Source organism: Perissodus microlepis, chromosome 17 (assembly GCF_051167445.1).
Source record: "Perissodus microlepis isolate ML-2025 ecotype Zambia chromosome 17, ASM5116744v1, whole genome shotgun sequence".
In the NCBI taxonomy this organism is placed as follows: Eukaryota; Metazoa; Chordata; class Actinopteri; order Cichliformes; family Cichlidae; genus Perissodus; species Perissodus microlepis.
The window spans coordinates 22,759,196-22,771,375 of NC_140477.1; the positions used below are offsets into that span (position 1 = coordinate 22,759,196).

A 12,180-nucleotide genomic window follows, 5' to 3' on the forward strand; every position below is an offset into this window, starting at 1 on the left:
CCGGCCTACCTTACCAGAAGGTCGGGTATGCCGGAAGTAAACGGCTGTGGAATTGGACGGTCTAGCCTTCAGATCTGCATCACCGCTGTGTCGGTGGAGTTTAATAAACTCGGCCGTCTGCTCCTTGTTATCTAAAATATAACAGGACACTGGTGTCAATTCTCGACCATCTCACACTTCTGTTTGACGTTTATTCAGCTGTGTGAAAACCACCCGGAGGATTAATAAAGTTTTATTTTATCTAATCTAATCTAATAACTTTAATCTCAGCCAAACCGATTTACTCACAAACAAATAAAACAAGAAAGAGCCAAACAATAACATTTTTACATTATCTAAGTGACTTATATATTACATTTAACCTGAGTAGCGAAAGTCCGCGGTGATCTGAAAATGATGTGCTGGGAGTTTGCCGTTCTTGGCGGCTCCAGTGACCCTCGAGCTCCCGGCTGGCTAACGAGCTGGTGGGTAACAGACGTCTCTGAAAACATCGGAGCACTTTTGCAAATATGTGATATCTTGATAAACCGAGCAGATATTTGAAGTTTACACAGCCTGAAAATATGTTAAAAGTTTATTTTGTGACCCAGAAAGAGTAATAAGAGTAATATTAAAAACTTAGTAGTGGCCGCCATTGTTTAAAACTGGAATTGGCTGGGCCGCGCTATGAATTCTGGGATATGGTGGGCCACGAAGGATACACCCGACCCATCCTTCAAATTCGGGGAAAAGGAGGACACATTTGTCGGCTGCATTCAGAGGAGTCTGAATGCAGACAGCCTTCGTGACGTCGCTGTGATGTAATCGGCCTACAAATGCTTCCTCAGGAGGATGCAGTCCAGGAATTTGGACACGACCATGGTGTTCGCACTGAGCACCAGAAGAGTGAGATGAAGAAGAGTGCACACATTCACGACAGTATTATGACTTCTCACTTCATGGTTTTATTTTTTCTAAAAGATTATCCAAACAGCTTGTGATCATTTTTACTGATTACTTAATTCATTAAGTATTTTGGTTTTTGTTGTTGTTTTGTTGCTTAGGATTCTTTAACCTTTAATCCTACACCAGTCGTGTAGCACAGGGTTTTATTTAACTTGTTATCATGTATAAACAAAAATAAAACAGGGGCTTTAAATATTCTGTGATATTACAAAATAAGTCCAATGAATGAATATGGCTTTAGCCTGATATTTGCAGATATAAATATGAAATATGGAGTCCAAATTCTCACTATTTGACTTGGCTTTGCTCTTGCGCTGTTTTGCGCATGCCAAATCATCTGTATTTCTTATAAACGGATCCCAAGGTGCAGGCAGCAGCTCGCCCAGTTTCTTTAAACCAATGACTGGAGAAGTTTTCTACAGTTTTACAGAAAACTGCAGAAAACTTCTGTCATTGCTTTAAACTGCAACGCTGCCATCTAGCGGCCGGCAGCCTGTATCACACCATAGCACCGCCAGGGGGCAGCACGCGGAGCTGCTACACAGACCAGAGCAGCGAAGAAGAAATTTAACGCGGGTACTTTGAGTGTTGTGCTAACGGCTACAAACAGTTAGCCCCGGTGTAGCTGGGCTCAGGTCTTTCGGTAAGTTTCTCTCTGATTTTACTCCTTAAACGCAGTCGCTGCTTCATGTTAGCGACACCTGCTTATTCTCAGGTATTTCTCTTATTAAAAAAAATAACCAAGCTGAGCAGTTAAATGAGCCAAGTGTTCAAGCTTTGACAGGTGCAGTCGCTTAGACGCTCCGCCACATTGCGTTGATAAATCTGACATTTCTGAGTTTCATTCGGATTGATGTAAACATCGATCTCACAGAGGATTAATTAACACGGTTTACTAAACAGTGGAATGTCCCGGTATATTCGGCGTTAGATTAAGAATAAGTTAATTTGTTAAGTTTATCTTTTAATCACAGGTTTAGCTACAGCGATTAAAATAATCACATTTTTGAACGTACTTTGGTTTGATTTCGTTCTCTCTGATTTCAGTATTTGCCGCTTTAGCTCGTAGCAATTATCACGCTATTTAATATAATTCACAGCAGCGATAACGCAGTTTTGTTTGATTTTGAGGACAGGTGAATGCAAAGAGTTCACCATGAAAACTGATAATCGATACTTAAATCGATATGTACAGTCCAGCTGTAGCTGTGCGCTCTGATCAACATTATAGGCTTTTATGAATCTACTATTATATCAAATTTGGGCTGAATGAAAGTAATCTTTGCTTGAGTTTTAAATGAGAAAGCGTTCCATCTGCAACTCAGAGCACTGCAGAGAAACGAGCTGCTTAAAGACGGAGTGATGTTTGAGACCCCGCAGGATTCACAGCCTGTTCTGGTTCTACCTGTTTCAGGTGAGATGGAGTCCACAGAGAGCCGATATGCTCACCTGCTCCAGCCGATCCGAGAGCTCACAAAGAACTGGGAGATCGACCTGGCATCAGAGCTAAACGACTACTTAGATGAGGTAATTTATTTATACCACAGAGGCTCTTACTTTGATAGCTTTCGTCCTCCATACAAACTGACACGAGACAGCAATATCCTTCTGCATCAAACATGTGGTCCGTGCCCCAGAACAGGCTCACCTACAGGGTCAGTCTGGCTCCCTGGGTGTCTTTGTAAAGAGTAAAAGCAGCATGGAGGTGTCAGTTTTAGCAGTAAGCTCTGCAGTACTTCTAATGCAGACAGAAGAAGACAGAGCTGTAATTAGAAGGTAACAACTGCCTTTCAGACAAATTGCTCCGGGTCAGTTTATTGTTCAGATCATTCGCAAAGGGCTGGTCTGGCAGCTTCAGGTGATCCACAGAGACACAAACGAGGATCCAGGTGAGATTTCAGTCAGTCACAGCCTGATGGAATGAAGCTGAGCTCCGCCCAGTAACATCTGTCTGTGTGTCTGCAGCTGGATGACATGTGTATCACCTTCGATGGTGGGAAAACCAGGCTGAACTTCGCAGAGGCTGCGCTACTCATCCAGGGCTCCGCCTGCATCTACAGCAAGAAGGTGAGCCACACACAAGTCACATGACCTCGGCCAGTCTGTGATGGAGTCATGTGATGGCATCTGCGTCTGTTTCAGGTGGAGCTGCTGCACAGCCTGGTGTTCCAGACTCTGGAGTACATCAACGACAAGAACAAGAAGTAGGCGTGACTGCGCCCACATGCTGGTTTGATTTCCTGCTGCAGGTTCACACATTATCTTTGTGCTCTCCCGACAGACGCAACAAGCAGGCAACAGAGTCTCAGGAGGGTGATGGCAGAGCAGTGAGCAGTCATGATGCTGACAACTTGGAGGAGGTAAAAAAAAAAAAAAGACCAGGCAGCTTTTATTAAAGGTGGTTCTTTACCTGAGAGCAAACTTCCAGAGTCACATTTTGTCCCTGATTTGATTTTCAGCTTTCATGATGCTTCATTCATTTAAACACACTGGCGATAAAGTGCTTTGAGAGCTGGATGTTAGACTCAAAAATAAACCACACCAAGGAAAAGAAGTATAAAATGTTTCTGTTCTAAAAATTCAAAACTGATATCTGACATTTTTATAGACTTCAAAGAAAGTCTATGAAACATGTTTTCAGAGGGGATTTAAAGGAAGCACCTGACTCTATGAGCCTGATGTTATTAGCCAGCTTGCTCCAGAGCCAAGGCCTTCTTTAACCCTCAGAGACTGCAGAGTGAGCTGAGCTGTAGAAACAGTCCGGTCCTGGAGCAGACAAGAAGTCAGGGTCAGCTGGAACTGAAGCATCTGAGGTCACTGAGTGTGAAGCTGTTTGGGTGAAAATGTGGCGTCTGTGCTCAAGAATATAAACAGCAAGTTACAGGGGACCTGGAGCCAAGCCCTGAGGTACCCCTCAGGTAACGTGAGTTAACAGGTCAGAATGAAAACAGGCACAGGGTTAAGGTTTTACTGTTACAGCCATTCTCTAACAATGCTCACAGGGCATTCTGGGGAACGTAGTCACTACATTCAGTCACTGACCATATCATATTAAAAAAATTAGAACCTTAAATTTAAAACATTCTTTATCGTGATCATTAATTATTTTATTTTAATAATTTATTATTAATGATCTAGATTTTTCAGATTCAACCTTTAATCATAAAAAATAAAATAAACTTTGACCTCAGATTTTCACAGAAATTCTTTTTAAATCTGTTTCGTGTCATTTTTGCCTTTTTATTTTTACTCCTTTTTTGTAACTCTTTATCCTGTCAAAGTCAGGTGTGCTCGGGTGTAAATGAGTAACATCATTTGTGTCCTTCAGTTTTCTGCGTTGGACCTGGAAGTGTCAGACCGATCTGAGAGGTCTGACTCCAACACGGTGAGTTTGATTCTCTGAGGTCAGTTTACCTGCAGCTCGTTCTGGCCTCTGACCTCTGCCTGTGACCTCTGACCTATGCAGACTGTGGACGTGCCGCCTCTTCCTCCGGAGTCTCTGATTGCACCTGAAACCCAAGAGAAAAAGAAACTGCCCCTCATCAGGTCAGTGATCTCGCACAGCAACTAAATGAGAGCTAAGCCCCGCTCCCCGATGATGAGGTCTCACCTGGTTCTGTGCCTGTGTGTCAGTGTGAAAGGTGAGATCCTGTGCAGTCAGAAGGACTTCAGGATCAACCTGTTCGTCCCTGGTGAGGGCGACATGATCCTGCTCACATTCAGATCAGTTTCTTCCACTTCCCTGCCTCACAGTGACTCCGCTCAACTAGAGACCCAGCCCCCAGGTACACCTCACCTGTTCAGTCCTTCATGACACATTTCCTCCCGCTTTTCTCCCTTTTTTTTTTCCTTCTTGACTTTCACTACTTTGGTTTCTGATTTTTTTACTTTTGACCTTCATGGCTCAGATGCTGTGGTTCCAGTGGATGTTGAAATGGGCAGAGCTGATGCTGAGGAGGGTGGAGGCGATGCAGCAGACGATTTCCTCCCCTTAGAGTTGGACAACATGGAGCAGGAGGAGGAGCATGTGGACAGATTGCAGGTGGAGGAGATTTCACCTGTTAGAATCACAGAACAGCTTCAGCCACCACCTCTTCATCTTCTTCTTCTCCTTGTGTAACTTCGGTGTCGTTGGTGTGTTTCAGGCTCCGAGTGATGGTCGAATGATCCGAGAGAGGCAACAGCTGGAAGCCAACAAACCGAGGAGAGAGGAGCCGATTCTTCCTGCTGTACGTTAATCTGCTTTAATCCCCCAGATTGCAGCTCAGTGTTCGCCACAGGAGCGTTTATTTTCCTCTAGTCAAAAATCTCACACACTTAAAGCACAACAGTACTTTTATTTTGAAAAAATTAGTTTTCATAAAGCTCCGGTTCCTCATTTTGTTTTCTAACTAGATTCATTAAATTTTACCTTTTTACTAGAGCTTCATTATGAAACATCTTTTTTTTTTTCTTCAGGTGAATGTTTGGGCGTTCCATGACCCATACGCCATGCTTGAGGAGGACAAACCGCTGAAACCAGGTAACTATGGGGACCGCGTGGCGTATTTCAGTATTCAGTCTGCAGGTGCTTACAGAGTTTTGTGTCTTCTGCAGGGAAGTGCTACAGAGTTCCCGACGGGCTGGACGACTGCGGGAAGAGGAAAAGGAAACGAGCCGCTTTCCTTTGGGACTTCAGGAGCTGGTTCAGAGGAACCTGTAAGAACAAACTGCTTGGAGCACTCATGTTCTTCCTGTGGACCCATTATCTGTTAACATGTCACTTCCTTTTTGTGTTTGTTTGTTTCAGTTGACCCTCCAGAGCACAAGTTGAAAAATGGACCCACATTTACAGGTAACAATAGGCTGAAAACTTTTCTGTGTCCAGAAAAAGACTTAATCCGAAGAGTTGAATTTATACTTCCTGTTAAATGAAGCTAAGACTTCCTGTTTTTCAGACCTCAACTACATCTACCTGAGCACGATCAAAGACAAACTCAAAAATCAGAAGAGGATCAACAGAAGAGCCGTAAGACGCACACACCATCATCCATGCTGACATCACAGTGATGTCAGCAGTGACATCAGCTGCGGTTCAGGTTGTTTTTTCAGGGTCAAACTGTGTTATTGTCAGATTATGACTCATTACTATCACATTTGTTATGTCACCCAGGGCGTGATGATGTCTGACGAGGAGCTGAAGAGGACCTTCCTACAGCCAGAGGGGGTGGGGCCTGGTCAACTGGGGGAGGAGCCTGTGGAAGAGTTGAGACAGGACCTGCTGGGTAACAGTCTTAGTGCTGGTCTGAGTTCAGGGTCATAAAAGCTGTTTGAGTGTGTTTGCGTTAAAGCCTGATATGTGTCTGAAGGTGGGGATGATGACGCCTCGGACAACGAGCACGACGCCTTTCCCGATGACGTCCCTGCCGAGTTTCTGGGTGGACCGGAGCACATTTCACCTGGTAAAATGCTTCAGATTCAGACTGAAACTGATCGATCAGTTCAATCAGTTCAGTATCGATACAGGAACAGTGGAACGTGTGTAATGATCTGATGCTGTTTGTGTCCGCAGAAGCTCACCGAGATGAACTGAGTTACGAGGATCTGGTGAAGCTGCGAGTGGTCAGTGATCAATATTATTATCTTCAGTAAAGTTCAGTACATTCTGATCAATCATACTTGGAGCCTGTAAGGTTTGTTCCTACTGCTAGAAGCTACCCATGATCAGAAAAATCAAACTACTTATAACTCCGTCATGAAGAAGGTGAAGCTTTTATTTTGAATAGCAGGAAGTTGATTAACCCTTTGTGTGTGGGATTTAGGAGCAGCTAGTGGTAAACAGTCATGGTTACACTCAGGAGACAGCACTGTCTCGGAGGGTCAAAGACTGGGAGGAGAAGATCCGCCCTGAGTTGGCACTGCAGGTAAAACCTGCTGAGCCCCGTCCAGTAAATTAACCCAACTTCTGACTCAAACCCCTTCTAACTCTAAACCCCGCCTCTCCATTTTCCAGGAGGAACGCCCAGCATTTGACATCCATGATTACGGAGACCGCATCGTGAGAGCGCTGAGCGGCGTTGGATGCCGCAGAACGTTTGCAGCCATCGTTCATGGTCTAGACAACTTTGAAGCCTCAAAGTACCTGCTGGCCTCCCTGCAGCTGGTAAAACATCTGCACAGACATCAGCGATCAACCAATAACAGCACAGAGATCACACACATCAGACCACTCTTGCTTTAGGGATGTCATCAAATGATGATGAATTCTCTAAAAAGCATAAACAATAAACTGCAGCATTGATACGTTAATCTGGTGTCATAGTTACGGCTCTGCACACACACAGTTCGGTACAAGGATGAGCGCAGCGCTGCAGGTGTTTAACATTCTGTTGCTGAATGTTTCCTGATGAGGTCATCCCATCGAACTGAATAAAACAACATGTTTGGTCCAATTAGTGTCAGGAGCTTTTACCATGGGACCACACAAAATGTTCAGGCTTTATACAGAAGTAGATGATGTCACCATGTCCATCTTTTATATACAGTCTGTGTTTAGACCCACTATAGCATTAGCACTGGGTGTCGTCACTGATTTCTATAACTGATTGGATTCAATTTAATTCAGACTCAGAAATATTTTAATTTTTATCAGTACATATACATATTTATGCATATTTATATCTATGCATTAAAAACAAAGCTAAGACTTGTGAGAATTCATCAGAGGTGGTCTTTGAATACACAGAGAGGCAGCTGTGCAGGAAGTGTGGTTTTTATTGTCCTGGGCGCAAAAGAGGGAATTCATGACAATGTTTTTCAAACATAGAGCATAGTTTGGATCTTCTTTTGCTGCTGGTTCAATGAATTTTGGTCAGAGTGACGAAACCTGCAGCTTCAGAACTTGTGAGATGTCAGCTTTCAGCAACGACAGCATGTCCGCATGTGCCGTTTACCTGCTCTCATTTGCTGTTTTAACTGTTTGGCAGTGGTTGAAATAGTTTTGTGAGCTTTAACCTGAGATTCTGGTGTTTCTGGCAAAATACATTTATATTTAAAAATCGATTTAAGAATTACTGGATTGATACACTATTCAAATTGAAATCGATTTAAATAGGATAATTTATTTTTATTTTAAACCCACCCCTATCGAGCATAGCTGTGTTCATTCCAGTGAACAGCAAGGTGTGTGTTTAGGGGTTTTACTGTGAAAAAGGTAAGGACAGGAAACTGGATCAGTCTGATGGTCTTATTCTGAAGTTTTATTTTGAAAATCCTCCATGACAGAAGTGGTGCTTTTATTTCTTTAAATCCTTTGAGCTGGTTAAAGACAGACGAGAGTCTGATGAGCTCGCTGATCAATAACAGAACAGCTGTCTGATCACTTTATTGATCAGTGACACCGTCAGAAGGTTTAAAGTCTGTTCTGATGAGTCTTCACTTCCTGTCGATGGATGGCTGCAGCTGATTGGTTGCTGATCATGACTCTCTACTTCCTGCAGGCAAACGACTACACGGTGGAGATCGACAGTTGTGCCGGGTTGGAGGAAAGTTTGGACACAATGGCTCTGACTCTACTGAGCACGCACAGAGCGACGGACAGATTTGCCATGCTGAAGGCCTGAATGCAGCACAAGCCGCTCTGACATCATCATGTAACGTTTAATCGATGATCAATGTTATTGAATTTTTGTAATAAAATGTTTGTCACTGTCTGCACTCTGTGTCTGTGGGGAAAATCTGATGGTAACAAAAGCCAAAAAACAAAAACGCATGACCTTGTGACAAGAACCTGTCTGTCACTCACGCTTCATTAAAGGCCGCCATAATATAACTTGTTTCCACAGCAACATTACAGCTGATCACAGCTTCCATGTGACCAGCATCATTACATGATCTGCCCTATCGCTGACCTGTTCACAGGAATCGGTGAAGTCCTCACACCCTGAGGCCAATCTGACCTTTAACTCGAGCATGCACTTCTTCCAGCTGTAAACACACTTCATCCACACTGAGCAAGAGAGAAGTAAACTTAACGCAATAAACATCTCAGCTCCACATGGAAGCAGTCAGACTGCTTCACTTGTCTGAGGAACAGGAAGTCTGTCCAGGTGTCACCAGAGGAACACCTTAAACAGGAAATCTGTGTGTGTTCCTCTCCTTACACCTGACCCCACACACACACACACACACACACACACACACACACACACACACACACACACACTGAAACCATCAGGCTGAGACAGGAAGTGAGGGAGCATGCTCTCGGGATTTTCACATTGTTATTATCGACAAACTCACTTCAAACACGTTTACAGTTCTGTGTTACCATGGAGAAGTGTCCCGTTTTAGGACAAGAAGCAGTTTATCCTCCAGCTGTGAGTGGGGTCGTTATGAAAACAGTCTGTAATTGGTTGCTATATAGCCAGCGCTCACAGCGTGGCATAGTTTTTGATGTGTTTGCGGACACTGTCGGCGATCTGCTCAGCGCTCTTCATCCTGTTGTAGTAGTCGAGAAAGAGGCCGTCAGGGCTGACAAGGTAGATGAGGATAGTGTGGTCCACAATGTAGTCGCCGTCCTCGTCTTTGGGCCCGGCGCTGGCGTACACTCTGTAGTCCCGCCCTGCGTGCTTCACCTCCTCAACCGTCCCAGTCAGCCCGATCAGCCGGGGATGGAAGTCTTTAACGTACCGGGCAAGCGCCGCCTCATCGTCCCGCTCTGGGTCTACAGTGATAAAAAGGGGCTGCACCGGCGGCAGCGAGGCGTCGCGGTCCAGAGTCACCACGACAGTGCTTAGCTTTTCCAGCTCTTCGGGGCAGATGTCAGGGCAGTGCGTGAAGCCAAAGTACAGCAGCACCCAGTTGCCCAGGAAGTCCCTCTTCGTCCGGCGGCACCCCGTGTGGTCCATGAGGCTGAAAGTGCCCTGCCCCAGCGCCACCTGCCGCAGCTGCTCCACCCGCTGCTGCCGCAGCTTCTGCTGCTTCTCTGAGTGCACAAACCACCACACACCCAGCAACCCGCCGCCGAACAACAGCGTAACCAGCAGCCGAGTCCGCAGCTTCATTTTAGCCACTACTGACGCCGACGAGTCCCGATCACCAGAGAGGAAGCGAGCCTGAGGGAGCCTGTCCTGCGGTGCTAGCCGCCACCTCGAACTCAGCACTGCCGAAGACACAAACGTCCTCCGGAGTGCCGCTCCTCCTCGCAGGTCACCCATGATGCACCGCAGCCCCAACATCTCCACCACCTGCTATAAGACAGGAAGACCAGATTATTTTATCATATTATTTATTCTGATCATTAATCTGTCAAATTATTGATTATAAAACATGTTTCACTTGTGTCTATTAAACTTTAGATCCGCTTATTTTATTTGAAGTCTGACTTCAGAAACACACTGAAACGTTAAGCTCAAAACATTATTTTAGTTTTAAAAACCTTACCAAAATAAAATCCATTATCGTCACGTGTTATTATTCGTTTCTGACATTCATAAAATAAATAAATAATTAGTTTAAATGTAAAATCTTGGCCCCTTTGGTCTTCGATACACTCATTACCCTTTTAATCGTCTTTGGGGATTTTTCCTGTTTTTGTGAAGTTAAACCCACGTGACACTGCTTTACCTAGACCCCAGACCTTCAGTAACTCTCAGGTGAGTTTGTCCTCACCGCGTCACGACGCTGTTACGTCACAGGACAAATGACGATAAACACACACACACACAGCTGATGTCAGGACAGTGCTACAGGGTTTCCTGGTGACTAAAGGTTAACGAGCACGCGGTTAGCCAAAAGCTAACTGAGTGTCGGCTCGGGATAATGCTAATGCACGAGCTGCTTTAGCCTCGTGAATTCAGCGAGTTCCGGTAAAAACGAGGCGCGGACTCACCTATTTACCTTTTAGACCCCACACTAATGTGACCGGCTCCTGCCACACGTTCACCGGAAACTCCTCCTGCTTCTGCTTCTTCTTCTATGGTGGTTTACCGCAAACATCGAGATGCAGTGCCGCCACCTGCTGGAGTGACGAAGCAGGACTCCTAAAGCTACACCTGCACTTGTCTCCACCTTTAAACCCTTGGGTGAACCTGGGACCATTTTTGGTCCCGAGGACCACGAAAGGATGGATTTTTGAGGTTCTACCAAGGGTTAATCTTACAGAGAATGTGATGATTTCATGGATATTTAAAGTAAGCACTGAGACAAATTTAGTAATGCCAACATATTGAAAGAACAATATTTGTCTCTTATATATAATACATTTATATATACAGTGTCAAAGGAACCTGTCTTTAAATGAAGATTTAAGGTGACAGGAAATATAAATAAATGCAGCTTGAATCTTTACTGAAGCTCAGTATTTGAAACAGAGTTCATTCACTGCTGTAATAACTAATAATGATTGAAATAATAACTTTAATATTGGCCATATTATAGTTATATTACCAAAGTGAGATGACTTTAGTCTGATGAACAACATTAGCTAATTGTTATTTACTAGCTAATCTTAAAATAACTGTTCAGTACAGAAATGAAGCCCAATATCATGTTTTACAGTCCTGTGGTCTCAGCCTCAGATACTTATCAAATCAAAGCTCATGTAGAAACAAACAAACAAATGAACAAAATATGTTCTCCTTCATTTCTGTCAAACAAAGCTGTATGAAACGTTTCCAGCTGTTAGTATCATGGTTGCTAGGCAACCTGGGCAGCGCGACGGATGCTAGACCGTCCCATTTCACAAGCCTCGCACTTCCGGCCTTAGCGGTCTTTGAGTGCGCGGCCCTTGTGGACCGTTAAGGCTGCGTACTTTAAGGCTGCAGACCCTGAATTGGGATACAGCCCAGGTGTGTCTTTTACGTCTCTATCATGTGGCGTTCCTGTCCTTTCCTTGTCACTGATTGGCTCCTGTGTTGCTGTTACGCGACTAAAACCTCAGGTGTGTTGTCAGAGGCGATTTATTATTAAGGCCGGCTATTGAACGGCGTATATTTTAAAGTAAAGGCTTTAAAACCACGTTAACAAACATCGCTAATGTCACATAACTTTGCCGACATGTGGCCAACAGTAATGTTTTAATGTTCTTCGTTATTAAACATTTGCACATAAATAAGTGACATAATATTCAGTACTTACTTTTAAAAGTTTACTCTTCGGGCCCCCTCTTCCGCCGTTTTTTTTCGGCAAAATTATCCACACCCACCGCCGCGCTATGCATTCTGGGATATGTTGGGCCACGAAGTCTACACCGCC

The 12,180-nt window shown here is 44.3% G+C and overlaps 2 protein-coding genes across 4 annotated transcripts; one reads left to right on the plus strand and one right to left on the minus strand.

Moving 5' to 3' along the window:
- Positions 1-1,497: 1,497 nt before the first annotated feature.
- Positions 1,498-8,546, plus strand: ncaph2 (non-SMC condensin II complex, subunit H2). The gene is made up of 20 exons (XM_084910608.1): positions 1,498-1,588; positions 2,360-2,472; positions 2,911-3,012; positions 3,088-3,149; positions 3,227-3,305; positions 4,274-4,330; positions 4,412-4,491; positions 4,579-4,730; positions 4,854-4,987; positions 5,091-5,174; positions 5,404-5,467; positions 5,542-5,643; positions 5,735-5,779; positions 5,883-5,953; positions 6,098-6,209; positions 6,294-6,386; positions 6,497-6,546; positions 6,747-6,848; positions 6,938-7,087; positions 8,424-8,546. Exons 2-20 carry the CDS (start codon positions 2,365-2,367, stop codon positions 8,544-8,546), a joined length of 1,770 nt encoding a protein of 589 aa, XP_084766734.1. The 5' UTR covers positions 1,498-1,588; positions 2,360-2,364.
- Positions 7,540-12,146, minus strand: sco2 (synthesis of cytochrome C oxidase 2). Of its 3 annotated transcripts, none has more exons than XM_084910613.1 (2): positions 12,064-12,146; positions 7,540-10,175 (listed from the first exon to the last, which is right to left on the minus strand). In XM_084910613.1, exon 2 carries the CDS (start codon positions 10,161-10,163, stop codon positions 9,357-9,359), a length of 807 nt encoding a protein of 268 aa, XP_084766739.1. In that variant the 5' UTR covers positions 10,164-10,175; positions 12,064-12,146; the 3' UTR covers positions 7,540-9,356. The 3 variants fall into 3 exon arrangements, with proteins under 3 accessions (XP_084766739.1, XP_084766738.1, XP_084766737.1); XM_084910612.1 differs by lacking the exon at positions 12,064-12,146 and adding an exon at positions 10,825-11,273; XM_084910611.1 differs by lacking the exon at positions 12,064-12,146 and adding an exon at positions 10,817-11,265.
- Between the last annotated feature and the right edge of the window lie 34 nt (positions 12,147-12,180).